Raw genomic sequence first — 26,370 nt, forward strand, 5'->3', positions numbered from 1 at the left:
ATCCCCAGCACCCAGCAAATACTAGCACATGTCCTGCTAACTCTGCATCTCTCTTCACCAGCCCTGTGTCTCTTTAATGATAACTCCATAAACAATAAGGAATAATTCAGACCAGATGCTAACTGGAAAATACTTCTGCAGAGCCGCCAGCCCCATGGTCCTCAATATCACTGGCATGTGATATTCCTGGAGCTTTGAAAGCTATTCTGACGGAGTCGGTCTGGCCCCAGTGGCCCCTCCACCACCCTGGAGCTCAGCCCCTAGTTTGCTGTGTGACCAGGACAAGTTGCTTCAGCTTCCTAGACTCATTTCCTCACCTTGACCTTCAAGGTGTTTGCGAAGACAGAATAAGATCACTTGTTTGAAGCGCATCCAGAGGAGGTAGGGGTACCCTTCCAGCAGGTAGGGGCTGGAAGAAGTGGTGGAGCTGCAGCTGCAATAGGCACAACACGCACCCGGTGAACCGCAAGCCACCTGACAGTGATCTTGTCACCTGAGGAGGGACAGCTGGGCCACCATCCTCATTCATGTGGACTGAGGACCCTGTGTGCATCCTGGTGCATCTGCAGGGAAGGGACACCCAAGAGAGCATCCACCCCAGGTTAACATTCTGGATCTGGCTGCTCAAGCCTGTGATCATTTTCAGTGAGCCAGAGCCCATTCCTGGAATGCTCCAGAAAGCCTCTAAAGGCTGCTAGGTCAGCCCCTGTGAAGAGGAACCTTGACCCCAGCCTCCCTGGGAGCACGCCTGCCTCTGTTCACACTGCGAGAACTGCTGATTCTCGGTGGGTCAGGGTCCCAGACAACACTGGAGGCACACTGCTGTGATATCATTTCCTGTCACCGGATTCTGTGGGTCTTCTGGAATCACAGCCCCCTGGAGCCAGGACTCCTGGGCTGGGTGCTCAGAGCAGCTGTGAGGTCAAGAGAACAATGTGCTATGCACCTCCAACATGCACACACACGCACACACCATGTGCATACACACATGTACTCACATGTGTACACACACCATGTGCACACACATACCATGTACACAGGGCATGGACACTGTGTACACACACATGTGAACACACCATGTACACACATGCCATGCATATGTGTGTACACACATCATGTGCACACACCATGTAAAACACACATGCACACATACCATGTACACATATATACACATCCCATGTATATACATGTGTACACACATACCATGTACACACACACCATGTATATACACATAACACATGTATATACACTATACCATGTACTATACACTATACCATGTATATATACACACCATATACACACACACCATTCACACACACAGCATGTACACACACCCCATGTACATACACTGTAAACACACATACATACCATGTATACACACACACCATTACACACACACCCCATGTACATACAGCTGTGTACACACACACACCATGTACACACAAACCATGTATTCACACACATACCATGTACACACACCATGTACTCACACACATACCATGTACACACACACAGCATGTACACCCACACCAAGTACAAACAAACCATGTAATCACATACTATGTCCACACCCACCATGTACACACACATACCATGTGTACACACACACCATGTACACACTCTATATACACACACACACCATATACACACACAGTGTGTGCACACACACTATGTACACACATATACCATATACACACACATGCCTGTGTTCCACAGTTGGGAAGTACATAAGCCCACTGGCAGAGGAGCTCCTGTCCCAGGGCAGGGACTAAAAACTAGACGGGTGGCCTTCACATCTGCCTGTCAGGCATGAAGCAGTTCTCCATCACTGCAGTATTTTTATCCTTCTAAAAGCAGAACTGATCTTTTTCACAAGCTTCTAAACCTGCTAGAACACTGAAGAAAAAAATCCTTCTGATGACTTAAATTATGCCAAAAGCACTGATAAGGGTGCCAAATAAGCTCCAAGTATCACATCAACCTCAAACTGAAATCAACATGCAGGACCATTTCTACACCCAAGGTCGTGACTTTCCTCTAGATGCCAACATTGACAAGAGGAGCCCAGTTACACTCCTCCCCCTTTCCTTCCCCTTCAGTCTGGTCTTGGGGTTCAAAGGGACTCATGGTGAAAACAGACTGCCTTGTTCTCCAGACCCTCTTCCTCCCTCTTTGAGAGTATGCTCAAGGCAAAAAGTACAAGGTCCGTGTTCCCAGACACCAATGACATTTCCTCCTTAACCCTGCCTGCTTCTTACCCTAATGCCCAAGGGCCAGCTCATCAGTGCCTCACTTTTCCTTCAGCTCAGTTCAGTTGCTCAGTCATGTCTGACTCCTTGTGACCCCATGGGTTGCAGCATGCCAGGCTTCCCTGCCCATCACCAACTCCCGGAGCTTGCTCAAACTCATGTCCATTGAGTCGGTGATGCCATTCAACCATTCCATCCTCTGTCGCCCCCTTCTCCTCCTGCCTTCAATCTTTCTCAGCATCAGGGTCTTTTCCAATGAGTCAGTTCTTCACATCAGGTGGCCAAAGTGTTGGAGCTTTAGCTTCAGCATCAGTCCTTCCAATGAATATTCAGGACTGATTTCCTTATTAAGTACTTCTCCTTATTAAGGGGCAAAGCTACACCCACCACTCAGACCTCTTTCTTGTTTTTCCATCTGAAGTAAAAGGGGACTTCTTTTGCCCACAACAATAACAGGAACCCCGCCTGGGAAACGACCTAAAAACGTCCACATGGACCTAACCACATGTGAGAGTTTCTGAGTCTGGGGGAAGGGACTACTTGTAAAATGAGGACATTACCGCTCATCCCTGAACTGTGCAAACAGCAAATCTTCATCTGCCACCCCCAGTGGGTGTCATGGCAGGAAGTCCATTCTGCCTTCGGAACAGCTGCTCAAACTGTCAGGCTGTGAACACTGACCCCTGGGCTTTAAGCAGGTGCTCCACTCTGGAAGTCAACTGGGCAACAGACAAAGCGGCAAGTTTTCTGGACGGTTTCCCCAGGGCATGAATTTAATAGGCTTAAAATGGTCCCCTGACCACAGCTCAGCAATGCTTTTCATCCTTGTTTCCTCAGAACCTCTTCCTGCATCACCAACCTAATCTCTTTCCTGTTTTGGGGTCCCTATCATTCTGCCTGCTCCAGCCCCCCAGCATCCCAATGCCCCAAAACTCAGCAGAAGCGGCCCCTCACCCTCCTGTCCGCATGGGTTCTGAATTTCAGTGGGCGATTATCACTTCAGTAAATATCATGCAAAATGCTGCTCTGTGTCCACAAGCATCCCAAAGAGCCGCCCATAGCTTCCTCTCACTCCGACTCCACAACAAGGTTGGGAAATGCGCCAACTTAAAAGGCAACCCCACAACACAGGGCTCTTTGCCCATCCTTCAAAGCCAAGCCACTCGGCGGACAGTGGTGACAAGTCAGGGGCCACTTGGCAGAGTCACTGAAATGCAGTTTCCTGTTCGTGTTCCCGAGAAAAGCCTCAGCACCAAGGGCAGTGCCCAGCTCCTGCCACGCGGGCTCCTGGCCTGGGGACGGGGGGTGTCCACTACACCTGCCCCGTGGGTCCCATCAGATGGAAATCTCTCCCCCTACTGTGGATCAGGGAGGCGGGGCTCTGCAACAAAACACTAGTGAACTGTGTCCCAGGCCTTGCTGAGCTGAGTCCAGTAAGGTTCTGGCTTACTCTCCACCCTCCACGGGGGGCCAGGGTGCTCTCCCCACATGGGCACCTGCACATCCCTGCTCTGGTCTTATGACCTGCTCTGAGCACCTGCCCTGGCAGACACTGGGGTCTTGGCTCCTCGCCCATGTTCCCAGCTGACAGGCCCTGGCCAATCCTTGAATCTCCCGCTGAAGCAGCCCTTGATTCAGGGCAGAGGAGGCGCACTCCCCGGGGACGAGCTGCCCCCAGGCTGGGATCTAGGTTTAGGGGCGTCTTCTGCTGCTTCTCACAGGTCTGGTTACATTGGTCTCCAAGAGCCACTGTCACAGGTAGGCACGTGGGGACTTTGGAAAAGGCAGAGCACACAGGTGGCAGCCCCAGCAAGAAAGTCCCTTCCCCTGCCGCCCTCAAGCAGTGGCCCCCGAACCTCGCTCACTGCCACCACCACCTGGCATGGGATGACATCAAGAGGTGAACTTCCCTCCACTGACTTCCCAAACCCTGGCCCTGGAGTGAGTTAAAATCCAAGCGTGTGTGTGAGTCGCTCTGTCACGTCCAACTCTTTGTGGCTCCATGGACTGTAGCCCTCCAGGCTCTTCTGTCCATGGGATTCTCCAGGCAAGAGTACTGGAGTGGGTTGCCATGCCCTCCTCCAGGGGAGCTTCTCAACTCAGGGATTGAACCCACTTCCCTTCATGTCTCCTGCATTGGCAGGCGAGTTCTTTACCACTAACGCCACCTAGAAAGCCCCATGAACAGCATCGAAACATGTATATTATCAAGGGTGAAACAGATCACCAGCCCAGGTGGGATGCATGAGACAAGTGCTCCGGCCTGGTGCACTGGGAAGACCCAGAGGGATCGGGTGGAGAGGGAGGTGGGAGGGGGGATCGGGATGGGGAATACAAGTAAATCCATGGCTGATTCATGTCAATGTATGACAAAAACCACTACAATACTGTAAAGTAATTAGCCTCCAACTAATAAAAATAAATGAAAAAAAAAAAAAAGCAAGCCCCATGAGTATGAATTAGTTTGATTATCACCACAGCCCTCTGTGGTACAGACTTTAATACCCCCATTTTATAGAAAAGAAAATTGAGGCACAGAGAACTAAAATCACTTTCCTAAGGTACCAAGGCTAACAGGTGGGAGGCCAGAATGTAAACCAAGCAGTGGGCTGCCAGCCTAATTCTCTGCCGGAGATGGCAAGTTGATAAGTTTAAAAAAGCAAAATAAATGAAGACACACGTAATGCCCCTCCTGATCGCAACCATCTGGAATTGTACTATCCCCTGATTTTTGTCTCTATTGTATGACATTTGTATTTATCCTTAAATAAGTTTGGTAAGTTTTACATGGTTTTGGAATTTATATAAATGTGTGTATTCCAGGAATTGCCCCTTCTCCAGCTCCACTTTATTTTTTTAATTATTTATTTATTTTTGGCTATGCCGGGTCTTGGTTGCTGCATGGGCTCTCTTCTCTAGTTTCGGCAAACAGGGGCTACTCTCTAGTTATGGTGTGCAGGCTTCTCACTGGGGTGACTTCTCTGGCTCTGGGTGTGCGGCCTGAAGTAGTTGCAGCTGCTGGGCCCCAGAGCACAGGCTCAATAGTTGTGGTGGACGGGCTGAGCTGGTCCATCTGATTGTCTGATTTTTTTTAACTTATTCTAATCTGGTTACATGAGCTTTAATATTGACAGTAGAATCATCAGTATCTCAGTCAGAACAAAATAAATACACGCACATAAGATACAAATTTAGAGATGGCAGTAATAGGCCTGGTTCTCAAAAGCTGGTTTATCTCAAACCAAAGGTCTTTCAACCTGGGCTTTCTCAACTATAAAATGAGAAGACTGGACCATTGCAATCTTTAATAGCTTTTCCTAACTTGGAAAAAATGCTCATGTATAAATATGATCACATAAGGATGCATTTATAAATACAAGCACTGATATATGCACCTGCTATTATATATTGAAATGTCATTTCTTCTCTCTGCAAAGCAAATTGATGAAAAAGAAACTCAAAAGCTCAAGGAACAGCATTCACCCCTTTATGTCAGTGAGGAAAAGCTGTGACTGATGATTCCTCTCGTAGCCAAAGCAGTTCTGTTTACTGTCTTTGCACGGCACTGAGCTTCATCTATGAAAATATTCAGTCGCAGGTAAATCATTAGGACAGTTTTATTGTTTTGCCAATATCTTAGGTGAAAACTGTCTCAATAGCAGTAATTCCTTTCAAAGCTATTTTATGTCCATTGATGACTATGTTTTCCCTCAATAACAGTCCCTGTAAAAGTCCCCACCTTTATGTCTCTGAAGTGCCTGGATGGCAAATTCAGTGCCGCCCCCTTGAAAGTCTGGGAGCTGACAGGAGAGCCCGTGAGGTGCCCAGAGGTGGGTGGGGCAGTGACGTCTGCCTCCCGGCCATCAGTCCCTGTCCCCATCACCCACAGCTGCTGCCTCCCCCGGTGACAGGTGTTGGAGCGCTCCAGCCCGGGGCCATTCCTGGATCTTATGCTGGGCCATTCCATGGAGAAGAGATGCAGGCAAGGTGTCTTGTCTGTCTCCCAGCACTTTCCCCGCCTTGAACTCCATCTGCTGGTCGTCAGATCTCCACCAAGATGCAGAGATACATTTGAGAAAGGGAGGCACTCAGGAGCAGGGAAAACGCCAAATTGCCTGGATTCCTCCAGAGGTCATCCAGTGAGCTCAGTACACACCTGCCAAGCCTCCTACGCTCTGAGCTGCTCTCGTCCTTGCCTCGACAGGACTCCGCCTGCCTGTCCAGCTCTCCCCTGCCTCCCGGGCCTCTCCACGCCTCCCTCCCATGAGGGGAGGCTCGTCTTTGCTTCTGCTTTGCCATCCTCCTGTCCCCTGGCTGGCCATGTCATTGCACCAGACTGCACAATATGTGGCCCAGCTCACAAATAAGAGGGCCCCAGTGTCCACGAGAGCAGCCCGTCCAAGCAGTCCTCTTGTGAAGCAACTCAGAGTAAAGACATCCTGCTGCCCTCACCAGCTTTTCCCTTTATCTGGCTCGAACACCTAAAGTCAACTGGAGAAGAATGCAATTTCCAGTGGCTTTATAATTTTTATGACTACAAAACCCCCAAACCAACATCTTCCTTATGAATCAGGCTGCTATACAAGCTAACGGAAAGCGTCAAGCTTTTACCTAAATCCTGTTTCCTTTGGTTCTTCCATCTACGGACTTTTTGATCCTGAAGTTGGCTTCATCCTACACCTTCTAGTACAAAGCACAGGATGTCTGCAATTCAATGGGAGAGGCCCAGAGACAATCCCAGGGGACACACTCCTGACACTCAGCTCCTGGGATGAGGCTGAACTGCAGGAGGCATCTGGGGTTAGAGCTGGGCCAGTGAAGGGGGATCTGGGACCTGCCAGGCATGGGGTAGTCTTACTCAGGGTTCACCTTCCGCTAGCGAGTCATGAAATGATGAAGCCCACGCTGCTGGCTTCCCCTCCCCCTCACAGGATGACTTTCTCCAAGTCTCAAGTTCCTCCAGTAAGCCTGGGGTTTTCTCTGCCTCTGGCCAACCACCGTGTGAAACTGTTGCACCGGGGTAAAGGTCACAGCGCTCAGCAGGTGTTTTCCAAGTTCTTTGCAGAGTCCGTTGTTTTGTCAGGGGAATGGGCCTCTGTTCAGCACAGAGGCAAGAAAGCTTCCCACCACCCAGCTCACACTCCAACCACTAGGACACCTGCGCGCTCCAAGCAGAATTTTTAAAATTCAAAAACTATGATCCTTGCAATTCAGAATCTGCCATCTGGGAGACCAGGAAGGCTCCAGTTCTTTGCCAAAAAGAGAATGGGACTGCAAAGTAAGACAATGCCGCCTGTTAGACCATGGAGACACGGTGCAGGAGAGGCAATCAGGCCTTTCAGATGCGCTGACTGACGGGCAAGTCAGTGACTGCATCGGCCGCCCGTGTTCCCTGCCTGGTCTCTGGAGCTGCTGCAGAGGATGGTGAGCATGTTGACCTTATTCTGCGGTGACCGGCATCACTAAGAACAAAATACCCAGAGAAGGGCTCGGGCAGGCCCACGTAGACACCCAGCACCAGGAGGGTTTCTTAGAAATGTATCTGGCTCCTTCGTACTCTCCACAGAAGGCAAGTTTGTGGATAAGGGACCAAAGCACTGTGGAACATCCTCCATACAACGGAATCATTTACCAAACAGTATAAAATTACCAAAGCCTATGGACTTTCAAGTTCCACCCAGAAACACAGTTCTAATGGGTCCCCTTTTCATTCCCTGGTGAGCTCATTGATGTTACGTGTAACAAGAAGGCCCACTTTGCACGGGGTTTCATGAAGCCGGTGGCCCAGGCCAGTGGTCCAGTTCATATTCCAAGAGGCAGGCACTTCTGAATGTGGGCAGGGCTCTCAGAACAAGTCCTCAAGCATCAGAGTCACGAAACTCCCGGAGATCCACATGCTCCTTCCTGGCTGGTCCAGACCTCTGGGCCCCCGAGTCCCTCTGGAAAGGCTGCCCATGTGGCCACCCCAATGCTCCCCCGACCCCTGCAATGCTGACAAAGTCCCAGAGCAGCAGATTTATCCCGCACTACCCTGCCCAAGTGAGTGTGGGGTCCACTTGTCACAACAGTCTGCTGTCTGCAAAGATGTGCAGCAGGTTTAATCTGGGCCAGGCCTGAACCCTGCTGCAGGCTCTGCTCCCTCAGCCTCCAAGCTCAGCAGATTTCTCTCTGATGACACTGGCTCATTCTCTGTGTAAACAATGCTCCCGGGCACAAGCAGGCAGGAAGTAAACAATTTAACCTTTAGAGTGTATAGATAACCAATGGGAATTTGCTGTGTGGTTCAGGAAACTCAAACAGGGGCTCTGTGACAATCTAGAAGGGTGGGATGGGGAGGGACATGGGAGGGAGGTTGTGGAGGGAGGGGACATGGGTGCATCTATGGCTGATTCTTGTTGATGTACGACAGAAAACCACAAAATTCTATAAAACAATTATTCTTCAATTAAAAAAATAATAAAGTGGCCAAAAAAAAAAAAATGCCCCTGGGCCAGGGAGGTCAAGGGATCTTTTGACTGGACACAGAACAAACAGAAGGAGTCTGGGGTCCAGACAGGATCCTGGGGTCCTGGCAGAAACTCTGAACTTGTCACTCACACTTCTCCAACCAGGATTTCTCTGTTGATGACCTGGAGACCAGGTCTGACAAAGTGATGGGGACCCACTTGGCGAGGCAGGTCACACCACTGCCATCCTCCTCTGGGAGGCAACTAGGGGGCCCTCACAGCCCAAGACGGGGACACAGGGCTGGACTCTCTCTCTCACTCGAGACTTACAGCCTCGTGACCTCAGGAAGGTCCTGAACGCTTCCCTGTTCTTCCCTCACACCCAAGAAACGCTCAGTTAAGTTGACATCCACCAACTGTACAGTGTCTTCACTCTTTTCATTTCTGAAGTCTCAAATTTTACCCCCAACTTACTTTTAGGATGATAAACAAAGGCTCTGATCCATCCTATGACCCTTAGGCTACTATTATTTAATTATTTCCTATATAATACCATCGGAGAAGACAATGGCAACCCACTCCAGTACTCTTGCCCAGAAAATCCCATGGACGGAGGAGCCTGGTGGGCTGCAGCCCATGGAGTCGCTGAGAGTTGGACAGGACTGAGAGACTTCACTTTCACTTTTCACTTTCATGCATTGGAGGAGGAAATGGCAACCCACTCCAGTGTTCTTGCCTAGAGAATCCCAGGGACGGGGGAGCCTGGTGGGCTGCCATCTATGGGGTCGCACAGAGTCGGACACGAGTGAAGCGACTTAGCAGCAGCATACAATACCATTCATAACTACTATGAAAAAAGTGAAAGTCACTCAGTCGTATCTGACTCTTTGCGACCCCATGGACTGTAGCCTGCCAGGCGCCTCTGTCCATGAATTCTCCAGGCAAGAATCCTGGAGTGGGTTACCATGCCCTCCTCCAGGCATAAGGACATGCAGCATTCACAAAGACTGTAGCTACTGTTTATTAAATACTACACACAGGGCACAGAGCTTCATGTCTATCAAGCTATTTGGTTCAATAAGATGGGTATTATTACCAATAATCCCTTTTCACAAGGAGGTTAAGTAACTCATCCAGATGCCCAGCTAGAGTAGGGTAGGTTTTGAACTCAGACTCTAACTCTTGAGGCCACATTCCCACCCTCAACCCCCTCTCTGCTGAGCACAAGCTACTAAAAGGCACTAGACTGGGAATCATTTATTAAAACAAACAGAGAGAAAGAAGGAAAATTTTAACTAAGCCCCATGTAATACAGAAAACTAACCAAACTGATCCACGGACCACAGCCTTGTCTAACTCAATGAAAGCATGAGCCATGCCACATAGGGCCGGGCACAATAAAGGACAGAAACAGTGTGGACCTAACAGAAACAGAAGATATTAAGAAGAGGTGTAAAGAATTCATAGGAGAACTATACAAAAAAGATCTTAATGACCCAGATAACCACGATGGTGTTATCTCACCTAGAGCCAGACATCCAGGAGTGTAAAGTCAAGTGGGCCTTAGGAAGCATTACTATGAACAAAGCTAGTGGAGGTGATGGAATTCCAGCTGAGCTATTTCAAATCCTAAAAGATGATGCTGTGAAAGTGCTGCACTCAATATGCCAGCAAATTTGGAAAACTCAGCAGTGGCCACAGGACTGGAAAAGGTCAGTTTTCATATCAATCCCAAAGAAAGGCAATGCCAAAGTGCTCAAATTACTGCACAATCGCACTCATCTCACACACTAGTAAACTAATGCTCAAAATTCTCCAAGTGAGGCTTCAACAGTACATAAACTGAGAACTTCCAGATGTTCAAACTGGATTTTAAAAAGGCAGAGGAACCAGAGATCAAATTGCCAACATCCGTTGGATCACAGAAAAAGCAAGAGAGTTCCAGAAAAACACCCACTTCTGCTTTACTATGCCAAAGCCTTTGACTGTGTGGATCACAACAAACTGTGGAAACTTCTAAAAGAGATGGAAATACCAGACCACCTGACCTGCCTCCTGAGAAATCTGTATGCAGGTCAAGAAGCAACAGTTAGAACCGGACATGGAGCAACTGACTAGTTTCAAATTGAGAAAGGAGTACATCAAGGCTGTATATTGTCACCCTGTTTATTTAACTTGTATGCAGAGAACATCATGCGAAATGCCAGGCTGGATGAAGCACAAGCTGGAATCAACATTGCCAGGAAAAACATCAATAACCTCGGTATGCAGATGACACCACCCTCATGGCAGAAAGCGAAGGGGAACTAAACAGCTTCTTGATGAAAGTGAAAGAGTAAAAACAATGGCTTAAAACTCAACATTCAAAAAACTAAAATCATGGCATCCGGTCCCATCGCTTCATGGCAAACAGATGGGGAAACAATGGAAACAGTGACAGACTTTATTTTCTTGGGCTCCAAAATCACTGCAGATGGTGACTGCAGCCATGAAATTAAAAGACACTTGCTCCTTGGAAGAAAAGCTATGACCAACCTAGACAGCATATTAAAAAGCAGAGACATTACTTGGCCGACAAAGGTCCATATTGTCAAAGCTATGGTTTTTCCAGTAGTCATGTATGAATGATGAATGTGAGAGTTGGACCATAAAAAGAGATGAGTGCCAAAGAATTGATGCTTTTGAACTGTGGTGTTGGAGAAGACTCTTGGGAGTCTCTTGGACTACAAGGAGATCAAACCAATCAATCCTAAAGGAAATTAGTCTTGAATATTCATTGGAAAGACTGATGCTGAAGCTGAAGCTCCAATATATTGGCCACTTGACTCAAAGAACTGACTCATTGGAAAAGATCTTGATGCTGTGAAAGACTGAAGGCAGGAGGAGAAGGGGATGACAGAGGATGAGATGGTTGGAATGCATCACCGACTCGATGTACATGAGTTTGAGCAAGCTCTGGGTGTTGGTGATAGCCTAGCGTGTTTCAGTCCATGGGGTTGCAAAGAGTTGGACATGACTGAACAACTGAACTGAACTGAAGCCCTATGTAATAAATAATAATTCAGTTCACCTTAACTTCCTTCTTATTACACATTAACTCAAAATTACTCTAAAGGAAGAAAAATGCCTTTTCCACAAAATTACAGCCAATGGGATTTCACGTTAAATATCTGCAAACCCAAGAGCAGCATTTATGCGCTGGTCATGTGTGGCCACACAGAGACTGGGCTCCCCACCAATGCCCCTGTGGCTGCCAGTCAGAGCAGAAGCCCATGACTAGACAGCCTGCCCTCTCATATCATTTAGGATAGAACCATTTTCTGGACAGGCAGATATGCAGGTCTTTAGAAATAGGAAACCCACAAGCTTCTTTGCAGGTCTTAATGGGAAATGTGAAACTAAATATAAGGGCTCTCCACTTTTCAACCAGCTTTTGGACATAATCTGTTCTTGTGTCGGCAATAAGCCCTATTATTGTTTATAATGAGGGAACAACTCAGCTATCATAGATGTGCACGTCTTTCTTTTTCCAAAGGTTTTCCACACACCTCACCAGCAGCACCTCAGGAAACCATAAGAGAGAATTTAGTGCATAACAACTACCCACCACCATTTCTGATTCCTGTATCCTACCTTCAGGTCAGCAAGTCTTGGTGCTTGAGAACTACACTCTCTAGGTAGGTTTACAAAAATGTCAACTCTACAATCACAAAATCAAACAACCAACCAAGTAAAACCCAAAGCTATGAGAAGAGTTTTTAACTCCCCATCTCCTTGTGTTTGGTCAAGAACCATATAAATGATGGTGCTGAATGTTTCGTGTGTGTGTGTGTGTGTGTGTGTGTGTGTGTGTGTGTGTGTGTGTGTGTGTGTGTGCAGTCTCTGTGCAGCCCCGTGGACTGCAGCCCGCCAGGCTCCTCTGCCCATGGAATTTTCCAGCCAAGAACACTGGAGCAGGTTGCCAAGCCCTTCTCTAGGAGATCTTCCCAACCTGGAAATCAAACCCACATCTCTTTAGTCTCCTGCATTCGCAGTCAGATTCTTTACCATTATCACCACCTGGGAAGCCCTGAATGTTTCATAACTCACCTAAGCTCAGCACAGAGGAGCCAAACTGGCCAGGTGTCCAGGGAAGACCCTGGTCCTCAAGGAGGGGCAAAGCATGGCCCCTCTGCTTCTACCAAGGCATCTCTGGCCTTCGAGGTGCTGGAATGGAGCCCGACTTGTAAATCATGTTTATATTTACGATCACATGAATGGATTCACACACAGTGTACACGTGTATGCTCCAGGAAGCACACGTAAAGTTCAGCTGCTGTTTCTCCGAGCCTCACAAACCCACCCAGGGTGGAAGTGAGTCACTAGGGAGTGGGGAGCAGCAGCCTGGCAGCTGACACTCTGGATTCCAGCCCCCTTACTCCATCTGCCCCTCGGATTCCTAAGGGGAACCCCGGGATTCCAAGAACCACCCTGCTCATTTTTAAACGCTGACTGCTCAGTCTGCCCAGCCCAAAGCAGGAGGCCCTGCTTCTCACTGTCTCACCTACAGGGTGAATCTAAAACAAAGCAAAACAAGAATGATTCACAAGGATTCAGATGTGGCTGTCTCACAGGAAACACGTGCACCTGGCCTCGTGGCCCTACCTTCCACTTTCAACAGAAATCCGGAAAATTCATGAAGCTTCCCCATTCTGAGGAAAGCTTTGAGGAGGAAGACACTACACAAGGAAGCCAGCCATTTTCCCTCAAATGGTCTTTGTAAATATCTATGTGCTATTTCTATCCCAGTGAAGTCTCCCAACTATGCTTAAATAGTCATCAAAGTAATAATCATGGGTAAAAAGGAGCTCCATTCATCAGAAGCATGTTAGTGACGTCTCCAGGGTAAAATTAGGCGACTGGAAAGGTTCTCTAATTTTCTGGGCCCAAGTGTTGGTCGGATTTGGTCTGGAGCCGTGTGGTACTCAGGCCCGGCATCCGATGTGCACAGGGCAGGGTGTGGGGAGGACGGCCGGTCCGCTCAGAGAGGCCGCAGCATCCGGACCTAGCAGCTTGGCATCCTCTGTTCCCGCTTAGCAACAGCTACCGCTTAGCTACAGCGCCGGGCGGGCAGCCAGGCGCAGCGCCGCCGCCGAGGTTACCCGCGAGCGTTGACCGGTAGTAACCCCGGCGCGGGCGGCGGCGGCGGCGGCGGCGGCGGCGCCAGGTGGCCTTTGCGCATGCGCAGCGGAGCGCCCCTGCTCAGCCCGCACCTAAGCAAGTGCGCGCGTGAGGGACCGGCCAGTGCCCTTCTCTTCCAACCATTCAGAATATAGGGTTCCCGACGTGCACGAAAACCACCAGGCAACCTCCGCCGGACCCTCAACCATATCTACGTTTGCAAGCAGGTGTGTCCCCGCCGCTTGGCAGGGACAGTGCAAACGTCACCCAGGGCCCCAGGCCTGCAGAGTCAGCATCCGCCCCTGCGGAGAAGACAAGGGGTTTTACTCCATTTTTAAAGGCCGGGCAAGAGTCCTGTTGGCGGGCCGGCCAGGCCCTCGCTTTCCCCAGAGCTGGCCCTGGGCGGGGACGCCGGGGAAGGGGTGTGGAATAGGGAGAGGGGGTTGCAGGATTTGGGATTGGCCCCAATGAATTCGCTTCTTGGAGACAAGCCAGTCTGGTCGCCCTTGGAAGAAAGGTCAAGGTGAAGGACGGGTGGCCCGAGAACCCCATCCTGGAGGAAACAGGATCAACGGGGTCCTTAATCAGGGTGGTGACCACAACCGCCCCCGGCCCAGCCCAGCCCATGAAGGAAATCTGGGGGTCTCTTCCCCAGGAGGTGGGGAGGCCTTCGGTGGCACCTTTGCTGCCACCGGGTCTGGGGCTGTGTTTGTCATGGGCAGAGAAAGGTGAGAAAAACAGCTCATCTTATGTGGACCTGTGAAATGACAGAGGAGGAGGGTTCTCAGTGGAGCTCGGAGCTCGTGGAGAGGCTGGTGGTTAGTAAGATTCGCGGTCTAGGCCTGAATCTGACATCTGCCTCCTTCTAAGCCTTCTTTCCTCCCGGGTTAAGTCCACACTGACAGTGATGCTCTGTGGCTTTCCCGTGAGCACCTAACAGAGACAATATGCTAAAGCAAACAGCATTTGTTTAGAAAAGTTATTTTTAATTAAAAAAAAAAAAACACTTCTCCCCAAAAAGTGGGAGGGAAGAAATAACAGAAATCCCATTAAACTCCTGCTAAATAAGGTTCACTTTCAAGATAGGCAGAGGAGATATCAAGGCGAGGGACTTTTTGTCTGAGTGCATCAGCTTGTCTGATGACAGTAAAAGAAACAGACAGAGTGACTCAGGTTCTGTTTTTCCGTTTATCCCCACCCTTATCAGTTCACCACCGAGCATTCCAGCAGGGGCTCCTGCTCGATGCCCTGCCCCCAAGAGTGCCACTGTGCTAACTTCTCCCAGAGCAGGGCTCCAGCTTCATCTCCTCTACCAGCCACATGCTTTTCATTCCCTCCTTTCCAGATAGCCCTGGAGCCTAAGGCATCTGGCTTGTACATAGGCTTTTTCCCTCCCAGTTTGTGAGCACATTTCTGCAGTTTCAAAAAGCAGAACTTGGATCAACAAATGAACATTGCTCGAGTTGAGATTTCAGCTCCACAGACAGAATTCTAAGAATGAGAGTTGTGCAAACATGGGTGCCAGGCCCTGGTTGCTGTCAGGATGGAGCAAGAAAGATTGCTCCATGGGTGAGAGGTCAGAGGAGGGAGCTTCCAGGCTCCTGTGGGCTCCAAGATTCAGGCTGTAAATATAGGTCTCCATTGGACATAATTGCAGTCTTGAAGTCAAGCACAAAGAAGACTAACAACAGACACAGCTGACCAAGTGAGAAGTAAAACTAAGGGCTGTGGGTCAGGTCAAGTCCCGGCAGGCACACCAGCCTCCATCCTAGATTCTGAAAACTCCTCCTGATGCCTTTTTGCAAATTATGGGCAAAACCACCTAGTATTAGAGATATTTTATTTGAAGGTAAGTTTTCTATAGAGGTTTTGGAACTCCATCAGGGAGGGTTTTATAAAAGATGTACCTCCATCCTAAAAACTCCTTGTTTTGTTCAGGTCAGTCTTTCCAAATGTTTTTAATCTGACCATGTAGTTGCCTTTGTTCCTTAAATAAGCAAATCTGTTGGTTCTAGAACTGAACTCAAAACAAGTAGGTGTGTGGTTACTAAACATTTTCTTCTACCAGTTTATAGACAAAAGAAAGGGTTTTATGTTCAGCAGAATGTCACCTTGGGTTATATCTTGGCCTTGATGGATTCAGTTCTGGTTTATACGAGATGTTAGTTCCAGCATATGAAGTTTTAAAGACATGAGCATACTTGAGGGTGTTAAAGGAAGGCAGGAGGGTACCTACCCAGCAGGTGAAGATGAGTATCACAAGAATGTACTCAAAAAGTGACACAGTGACACCAACCCCCCACTGAGCAGAGCACAGTCCTGCGAGGTCACACTGAAGAGGCCAGATGGCTCCAGACCAGGCACACTCTTTAGAAAAATGGCAGCGTGTTAGTAGGTCCTGCCTACTAGGTGGCCTGGGGTGGCCTGATATGGGCATGAAAGAGAAGAGGAGACCTCAAAGCCAATGTCAGCAGGGTCACCTGTGCTATGTCTGTGGGGGCTGTCAAGCCTGATCAGACTACACATGAATCATGCACCCCTGATTCCAGGTCCCCGTTAGTGATGGTTTGACCTCCATGCAGCATGTCCCAAGAGAGTTACAGAAAGGGTGCCTAGACCCTTTGAATGTTCAAGTTCTTCCTGTAAGCTAGCAAACTCTTTTGGTTTTATACATGGTCACACTACATCCATCTGTCAGGAGAGTCGGCCCATCCTCTATAGTTTTTCAAAGCCTCTTTTGGAACCTATAAGGCAGAGATTCAGAACTGTTCCAGAAGACCTCGTCATCAAAGGGGCCTGAGCCAGTGGCCTGTCCCAGGGAGCCACAGAGAACCCGGCAACTGGCCCCGGAGGGGGCACAGGAGTGCTCCAGCTGTCTCCATTCACCAAGGTGACCTGGGGTCACTGGGCTCCCCATGTCAACACCCCAGCATCAAGCAGGGAGCCCTCGTAAGCAAGGTCTAGGTTTGCTACACTGCACCATAAGACCAGCCACAGCCTCAAAAACAAAGGCAGAGTATCAGAAGCCTTTACTTTGCACCCCAAAGAAAGCTTGCCTTTGCATGACAGTTCCATAGAAGATGAAAGTAATTTATGTATGGCCGATTCACTTTGCTGTACAGTGGAAATTAATACAGCATAGTAAAGCAACTATATTCCAATAAAGATTAATTTTTTAAAAAGTAATTCATTCATGCTAGAGGAGCATAAGCCTGCCTTCACACCTGAACAGCCCACCCCCTAGAGCCCCCTCTCTGCTCTGGAATTTCTACAGTCCTCCTTTCACTGGCCTTCCTCCCCATCCATGTCCCCACCAGTTGGAGCAAGTCACCCAGTGCTGGGATGGAATCCAGTCTTCCCCTTAATGGAATTGCTGAAAGGGATTTTAATGGCACCTTCTACTCATTTTAGCCAGCCTGTCATTGCAGGCCTTGTGAAACAGCCGTGGAAATTAAGAGAAAGCAAACTTGAATTTGAGAAGGGCATTCAGATGCATTTTTATGGCTCAGAAGCAAACCAATATGGATAATCTGATGTGGGGCTGCCCAGAATGTTTAACTCTATCCTGGCATTTGGCAAGGATGAGGCTGGAGGGTCTGATTTCCGAGTAGGAGGTGCTGTCCCATTCCATTGGAGTGTTAGCGTGTTGAGACCCCAGCCGGGCTGAGGAAGAGGAAAGAAGACTCTCTAAGGCCCCAGCTAGGATTACTTTTGTTCTCAACCCACAGGTAATCTGGGGAGGTGTATTTCATTTCTAAAAATCAAGTCACCTGTTTGTGCAAAGCACGTCAGGCACACCAGCCTCACCTCCCTGGGGAGAGGACAGGACAGCCAAGCCTCTCCAAGAGATTAGGAAGCCTCTTTATGGATCCCTGTGGAAGGTAGAGGTGACTGACATCCAGGCAGGCCTATTAAAGGCAAAATAAATCAGAAGTAACAGTCAAGGCAACCCTTAGTGGTTTTGTAAACAGGGGTGAAACACACCCATGTCATGGTGGTTCTGTTGTCAGCCCAGCACTCCATATAGATATGGAGTCCTAAATGTTACCAACACCAACGCAGTGCCTAGCTTCCACAAAGCAAAAGCTACTTTCAAATTTAAGTCACACTGGGGTAAGTGAGGGCAATTAAACTAGACGTTTCCCTACGTCCCTCAACACAATAGTTCACGTGACTAGTTAATGTTATGATACCAAAGTCCAAATTGTTCCCAGTCATCTGTCCCATCAACTCTGGCTCCAAGAGGGATTCCTTGAGGGAAAGTCATTACTATATCAGAAGTCAGTGAGATCCTCCCCGGGGGGCACTCTTTTCTCTTGGGAACAGTTCCTTTCACAATTATGTTCTCTACTAGGAATCTATTACACGATCCACATTTTCCTCTAAAGACATCATTAATCATATAGTGAAAATGTACCTACAATTGAAAATACAAGATGTTTCTTAAAGGCCACAGCCAGTGCCTGGCAATCATGAAACTCAAGAATTGTAAAGAACCAGTGCTGGCATCGCCTTCTTAAACATGGAGTCACTCACATCCTTTCCACTAAGGGTTATGAAGCTTCCTTTTTCCATCTTCTTTAAAATAATTGTGTAGGAGCTTGTGATATTATTCTAACACCAGTGACAGACTTTGCCACAGCATTCTGTGTTGAGTTAGTGCATAGCACCTTGTTCTGGGATGGGGGTCGGGGGAGGCTTTCCTGGAGTTTACTTGAGTGGACCAGTGTCTGTGTGAGGGGAAGAAGCCTGGACAGGAATCCAAGGCCGAGTGGGTGCTGGCTCTGACTTTGAGCGATCACCCCAGCCTTCAGGCTCCTGTGTCCTTCACTCACTATACAACCAGGCAGTCCTGAAACACATCACCCTCTCAACCCACAACTCTCATTTTCCTTTCAGAAACACCTCTCCCCTCCTCGGTGCGCTGCGTTCAGCCCCGCTGTGATCCTTATAGTGAGCTCGGCACATAACGTTGAATTTTAATAAACAAACAACTCAGTACAGACAGAAAAACAGAGAACATGGTGAGAGAAGAAAGCACAAAAGCTCTTGCCGCAACAGTCAGTTGCACCCGGCATGACACCTGGCGTCACACATCACACAGAGGTGACGCCAAATATAAAGCTGCCACCAAGAGAAAGGGGAGACGCTGGCCAGCTGGATGGGCAGCAGCAGAGCGGGCCTCATGGGCACTGAGTCTGGAGAAGAGCACCGCTGCCCTGTGGCCGCAGGGACCCCGGCACTCCGAGGCCCTGCGCCAGGCGTGGCCTGGGCACCAAGCCGGACCACTGAGTCTGAAACCACCGTCCAGCCTCAGGCCTGTCCCCGAAGCTGAGGCTCAGAGCAAGTCCTGAACATGCTGCTTCCTCTGTATTTGGTGAGAAGGTGGACAGGTACCCCCCAGCCTCCGGGTGTGCGGGAGTGATAAACCACCGGGGCAGCAAGAACGAAGGAAATGATGGAGCGCAGGGAAGGATGGCAGGGCCGGGGGGAGCAGACATAGGTGCTGCAGAGGCCAAGGAGGAAGCCAGATGGAGAAGTCAGCCCTCGCTGCTTGAGAAACCAGCAACCCGGACACATCAGCCTGCCTTCCACTCCGGCCCTAACCATCTCTGACTCACAGGCAGGTCCCTGGGGCCCACACCCTACTCCTCCACCCAGCCCCCCATCCCGAGCCCACACAGAGGTTACTTCAGGGCAAGTGTCTACCCGGAAGCCACCTGGGCAAGGCTTCCTAGTAGGCCACTGGCCATGCACCTTGGTGGCCTCTCCCTCGCTAATTAAGAGGCCATTTCCGTTGACAATCGGCATGACCAGTTCTAACAAGTAGAGACTATAGTGTGGGCAAGCCACACATCTGGCCAGGAAATGATATTCTTCACCTGCCAGAGCCCCAAGCGAACACCTGCCAGGTTGGATTTCAAACCAAAATTCTGCCTCTGTTTTCAAATGTCGGCATTTCTGCATTGCAAGTTGTCTCCATTTGAAAAATACCCATCTAAGCACTTCTAACATCATGATCACATTTCTAAGGCCACACATAACATGTGGAGAGAAACCTGTTCATGTCTCCCACAGGTTTGCCACCATTTATCTATAGAGACACATCAGGTCAAAACCTCACGATGCCCTCCTAGTCACTTGGTGCATTTTTTCAATAAAATTCTTTTTTCAAGTGGACAAGGAAAAAGCTGGAAACTTATGTTGAAATTTCAAGAGGCTCAACAAATAGGCTCCTGAGCCTCTCACAGAATGTCTTTGTTAATGAAACAGGCTGGCACACCCTGAAAATATAAGTCTCAGATCACTCAGATACTATCAGCTGCTGATAGTATCTGTTTGGGATCTGTTCCTGGTTGTGGTAACAGACACACAGTCATCCCACAGTCAACTTGGCTCCAAGGTCCCAAGGATCTGTCAATCAAGGCTCTAAAACCATGGTTCCAAGGAATTCTCGGGTGCCACACCAACCGTCTCAACAGATTCGCTTCAAGGCAGTAGGAAACAAAATGAAGGCAAGAGAGGGAAGTTAAAAAAAAAAAAAAGTGAGTCTTGGTGGGTCTTCTTCATAAAGGAAGAAGGATAGAGTCTAGATTAAGTTAAAAAGTTTAAACAATATGAACATTTAGAAGGCACCAGAATCACTTTGTTCCAAACTCCTCATGATTTTCCAGTTGTTTTAAATGGTTCGTTAGAAACTAAAGACCATCATTTCTGGGTGACATCTAACATGTCCTCTCCCAGTCACCTCCCTCCCCTGCCTCCAAAGATGGACACAGGGTGGGTACACAGAGCTGAGGTGGATGAGGAGTGAATTCCATGGGAAGAAGTCGGTCAGGCTTGAAGAAAAAGAAATACCAGCCCAGGGAGGTATCAACTTTATACTCTGAAAATCAAGAGCTAGCAAAGGAGCATCTCCGTTTCTAAGAAAACTCAAAATACCAGCAGTTGTCAATTCCCAACAAGAATCAAAAGGGCAGCAGCAAACTCCTGTGTGTGCACGTCTCCCAAGATCTCTGAAGTCTCACCTGCTCCATCGACTCTTCTATGTTTATGGCTAGCCCACCAACACCCCCCTGGTCCTTTCAAGATCTGTAAACATATACAACTGGTTTCCAGAGAGGTTATCCTGGGTCACTGGTTACTTTTCAACACTTCAAGCATGGGAGGAAACACGTGGTTTCCATTTTTCTCAGAAACCAAAAAAAGTCCCATCTTGAAAGACTACCATTAACAGCACCCAGTAAAGAGAACCCTCCGTATTCAGACTGGAAGCCAGCACACAGGAGCATTGGTCAAACTTTGTGATCATATCAGAGGTTAAGAACTATTGTGTGACTCACAGACACAGAAAGCAATCTTGTGGTTACCAGAGGGAGAAGGGGAGGGATAAATTAGGAGTTCGGGGTTAACAGATACACACCACGATGTATAAAATGGATAAACAACAAGGACCTATTGTGTAGCACAATATTCAATATTCAATATCTTGCAATAATCTTTAATGGAAAAGAAGCTATAAAAGTGTGTGTGTGTGTGTGTGTGTGTGTAAATTGACTCACTTTCTGTACACCGGAAACTAACACAACATTGTAAATCAACTACACTTCAATTAAAAAGACAAGAACAAAAACACTGTGTCTCTCGAGTCATCTAATCTGATCTGTTCATATCATAGATAAGTAAAAACTCAGACATAAAGCAATTAGGCAGGTTGGCCACAGCAGAGCCGGAGTGGAAAGAGACAGTCCCCCACCTCCCAGACCCAGATTTTCCCAAACCACCTGATTCCTTCAAGGCTCCGCCCACCGCGAAGGCTCCGCCCACCATCCAAAGGCTCCCAGCAGCTCCGCTCCCTACCTTTCTTCCTCCACCAGGGGCCTTCTGGGACAGAGTAGGAGAGGTCCTTGAACTCAATGTTCACTGCCGCTCTCCGAGGCAGGGAGGAGAGCCGCTGGGCTTCTGTGAGATTGTTGTCCTCTTTCTTCAGATGTCCGTTCAGCAGCTCCTTCTCCATGGCGTCCCTGTTGCCGAAGACTACCTCGTCCACGGAGACGCACACTGACTTGGGCTCGGTCATCCCTGAAGAGCCGTTCTAGAGAGGCAGGAAAGAAGCGCCGAGAGCGGGTGTCAGCTACATCACGGCGAGGCCCACAAGGACAGAGCCGTCCATCGGTCGGCACCATCTGTCAACACTCCTCACCCTCCACCGTGCCCTCAGCAGCACAGGACCGGTGCTCCCCTAGAGGAATTCCCTCTCTCCAGCCCTCACTTCTTCTACCACTGTAAATATGCTAAAGATAAACTATGAAACTGATCTACCGTCTTATTTAGCAACCATAACATCTAATCACAAAACCAAAATAAATACACCAGTTTTCTCAAAGAATGAAACATCAGCCACCCTAAAAAACTACCTACTTACAGTCCACTTGTTAAAAAACCCAACAAAAATGAGTGAGACTGCTAAGAAATGCACAGTTGAGAAAGCTTTATGATGATCTCGCTCAGTACCTCCCTGGTATAACCTCATACACATTCTCAAGAGCAATGGTATCGCTTGGACCACTAGGAGTTGGTCTTTGTGTTTTCCTTATAAATTTTCCAAACCCCCTACAACTCTCCTCTCTCACTGTCTCTTCATAATAGCTCTGAAGTGTTGGAAAGCTTGGTTTTTTTTTCTCTGTGATACAGACAAGGAAACTGAAGCACAGACTATTTTAAGGAACTTGCTCTGAGCTCTACAATCAAGTGAGGGGCAGAAGGGATCCCAGAATATGAGTCATCCATAAAAACGGGTGCCTCTTCCACTGCATCATCAGGATACCTAATACGTAGCTCCACTGGCCTTTCAGGCTTCCACTGGGAGTCCACTGAACAGATGACCCAAGAACCAAAAGTATTTATGCAGAGAAAGGAATATCCTTTCTAATGGCTTGGCAATGCTGAACAAATCAATATGCTTCAGGCACCTCCAAAACACAGAAGAACCCTGGGGTGGACAAATAATGTGCTGTGCTTTTTCTAGCTGTCTCTTGAATTGAGAGAGAACATTCCCCCGTGCCAAAAGCGTGGGCCTCCAGTGACACACCTCCATACTGTTGAGGCAGTCTGCCTGATCTAGGCTGATCTGGATGACCATCTTTGATAATTCGGGCCCTTCTGATGGCTTTATGGCTAGGTAGCCCCTGACATGCTACTATTTGTTCCCAGATATATAGGAGTATATCACACTGTTATTTTTCCATAGGTTTGTGGAGTATTTCTTTCAAGTTGATGGCTTTCTGATCATTATTGTTTCTAATAAAAAATCTAAAACAAAACCAGAAAGTGGATCATCAATAAACATTCTTACAAACCCCAGCAACTCTAGTGACCAAAACAAGCCCTCTCCCCATTAGAATGACCTCCTGTGTGTACAGTGACTGCATCCTTAATCATCTGACATTATTTCCATCATTGATTTTAAGGGCCCCCTGCAATATCAGAGGATTTGGAGGTTTCAGATTTTTAAAGCAGGAGTAAGGGGATGGGGAGATGTGACCACAGGGGTTTCTGGCTCTTATGATGCTTAAAAATGTTGTTTTGCTGTTTAAGAAAAAGACACACAACACACACACACACACACACACACGCACACACACACACCTCCCAGGCATCTCCCACCTCTGGAAAGCTTTACTGCATCAGAACTTAGTTCATTGACTGTAACATTCTGTGGATAAAAATTAAAGTGTAGAGTAAAACTCTTGACAAAATTAATCTTGCTTTGCCGCTGGCACCAAGCACGTGAAGTGCTTCAAACGCAAACATGAGTGGGTTCGTGCATCCCCCACACAATCGGGTTTGTGTCAGCCTGACAACGGGCCTCCTCAGAGCCTGGGCTGTGGAGGAGCCCCTCCTGCGCCCAGGAGGGCGCTGCTGGGCTTCCGCATCCGCGCAGGCCCAGCGCCTTCAGTGATGGGGCCCCTTGAAGGAACAACAGAGACCCTGCCCCAGTTCTGCACGAGCTTGCCTTTGACCCAGCAGTGCGACGCTCACCTTCAACTCCAGCATGCCATCCCTGTGCCACCTGTCCTGCCCTTCCGGGAACAGGAGCTTCTTTCCCCGAGTTATAACCCAGTTTGACTCCACAGGAGTCCTGGAAGCACCAATCCTGGCTTTGGCCGGGGGTGGGGTAGTGGAAGGGCTTGGGGGCTGGGGCGGGACTTAGCGGTAAAGAATCCTCCTGCAGTGCAGGAGACAGACGCAGGAAAAGGGTTCGATCCCTGGGTCAGGAAGATCCCCTGGAGGAGGGCTTGGCAACCCACTCCTGTATTCTTGCCTGGAGAATCCCATGGACAGAGGAGCCTAGCGGGCTACAGTCCATGGTCACAAAAGGTCCCATGCGACTGAGCACGCACGCCCGCATGCATGGGGTAGTGGAGAGACCAATGGGCAGGGCAGTTAGCTCCAGGCCTGGTCCCCAAAGTCCGTCATCACCCCCCACCTTGAAAGGTGAGATGTCTGCATCGCGTCCTGAGGCTCTAAAGCCTGGGTGGCCAATCGTTTTGTGTTCAGTTAGGGACCAGGAGTTTCCAGCAGCCCCTCCCCAGGGCGTGGCCTCCTTCCCCCTCCCGCCAAGGTGGGCCATCCTGAGGAAGCTCAGAGACAGGTCAGGTCTCGCAGAGCTGATGAAGCACACACAACACGGGGATGAGCAGCCATTACGCCACCCTCCTCCCAACTGGAGCAGATGCCAACGTGGAGCATGACGGGGGTCTGATTTCCCCCTCTAGACTCCAGGCTTATCTACGCCCTCCCTCTGTCACTCTTAGCTCAGATAAAGCCCTGGGGATCAGCAGTCAGCCGGCCAGACACGGCCTGTGGCCTCAGCAAGCTCAGGGTCAAGACTGGGCCCCAAAGAATTTCAATACAAGGGTCCAGGGCTAGGAGGAGATGCTACTGGGACCCGCAGGGGTCACCCAGTGCAGCGTGGGCCTTGGGGTGTGGGACACACGGTGCTTCTGAGGAAATAAACTGTGAGCTGGGCTTAGCAAGGGGAGGTGGAGGAGAGGTGTTGCTTCATGACCTTCCCTGCGAGGGAACAGCAGATGCAAAGGCTGGGCAGCATGAGAGGGCAAAGCACCTGGAGACCGGAAATTCAGGGGCAGGAGCGCTGATGTGGGGTGGGGGAAAGGGCTTCTGGAACAAGATGGGACTAGAGAGGCTCACCGGGTCCGCTCGGTGGAGGGCTTGCCAAGCTTGTTAAGGGATTTGCGCTGTATCTGGAGGTCTCTGTGGGCCGCAGAGGGATGTCAAGGAGGAAGTAGCAAGTAGCCAAGTAAGTCCACAGGGAGCCGGAGCCCGGGCAGTAGCGGGGTGGTGGGAGTGAGTGACCTCCACCAGCTGGGGCAGTGGGGAGGGAGACAGATGGACGGGCCGGTGGGACAAAGCTGGGTGAGTAAACTGATTTGGAACTGAAAAAGAGAAGCCAGAGGCCCAAACTTCCTATATAAAGTTTTGAATTATTATGCCTCCCGCGTGGTAGATAAACGATTATGAACAATAGCGACTATTCATTCAGTAATGCACGACAATGTGCCCATTACACTCCAGGCTGCATAGATTACTCCCCTTCTGTCTCCACAGCTCGACAGGGGGCATACCCTTTTCCACTCCATTTCACAGAGCCTGAGGCCCCACAGCTAAGGAGAGGCCACTGGGGGCCAGTTCCTGCAGGGTGCTCCCACAGGCAGCGTCCCTAACCATGATGGACTATCACTTGGCTTTCTATAGGCAAATTGCAGTGGTCCCTAGGCCATCCCAGCCCCTGTCCATCACAGGCAAAGCCACAAGAGACTGGGGAAACCGTACAAGCCCACCTTCCAAAGCAACCAAAGCAGTGCATACCATCACCCGTCTTTCCAACGGGTGTCCAATTAATAAAATCCTGCATTCCTGTCTGATGGGAGGTAGTGGCTGTCACTCCGAAATAGACCAGCTCTCTTCAAACACATCCTCAGATGAGAGCCGCCAAGGATGTAGGTTACAGCTAGCTTGTCCTTAGCCTCTGGAGCTCATTAAAAATGAAACAAATATATCTTCCCTCCCCATTGGTTCCCTTTCATTGTATGCTTCTCTATCTTACCGAAGCATTGTCTTTGCCCTCTCCCTCCACACAATTTGTGTCGCATAGTAAACGGTAAATAATAGCGAGTCCATTCACAGGTGTTGAGTGCCAAGGAGACCCATTTGAACTGTTTCTGCTTGCTGTTGGTAAGAATTTTTTCTTGGCCGCTGATTTCCTTGCACATCGAGATACCTATTTAGCTGGGGAGGGTCTCTAACAGTCAGCAAGCCCCGCCCCCACCCCAGACCACAGTGACGCTGGTTCACTCTCTTTACTCAGGGAAGCCCAGTTGGAGACAGAAACTTTTCAGCATCTTTTTACAGCATCTTGGGAAGAAAGGAAAGAGGAACTCACAGGCTCCAGGTACTGGCATGCACTCTCCCCCACTTCTCTCCCTGCTGCC

The 26,370-nt window shown here is 49.1% G+C and overlaps 1 protein-coding gene across 2 annotated transcripts in view; it reads right to left on the reverse strand.

Moving 5' to 3' along the window:
• Positions 1–26,370, reverse strand: part of ABCG1 (ATP binding cassette subfamily G member 1) — a 66,188-nt gene that overhangs the window by 37,403 nt on the left and 2,415 nt on the right. For both annotated transcript variants that reach the window (XM_043874518.1, XM_043874517.1), the window contains exon 2: positions 21,716–21,950. In XM_043874518.1, the coding sequence (XP_043730453.1) occupies positions 21,716–21,950 (235 nt within the window). The remainder of the gene's footprint in view (positions 1–21,715; positions 21,951–26,370) is intronic.

This window comes from Cervus elaphus, chromosome 19, assembly GCF_910594005.1.
Source record: "Cervus elaphus chromosome 19, mCerEla1.1, whole genome shotgun sequence".
NCBI classification, from domain to species: Eukaryota; Metazoa; Chordata; class Mammalia; order Artiodactyla; family Cervidae; genus Cervus; species Cervus elaphus.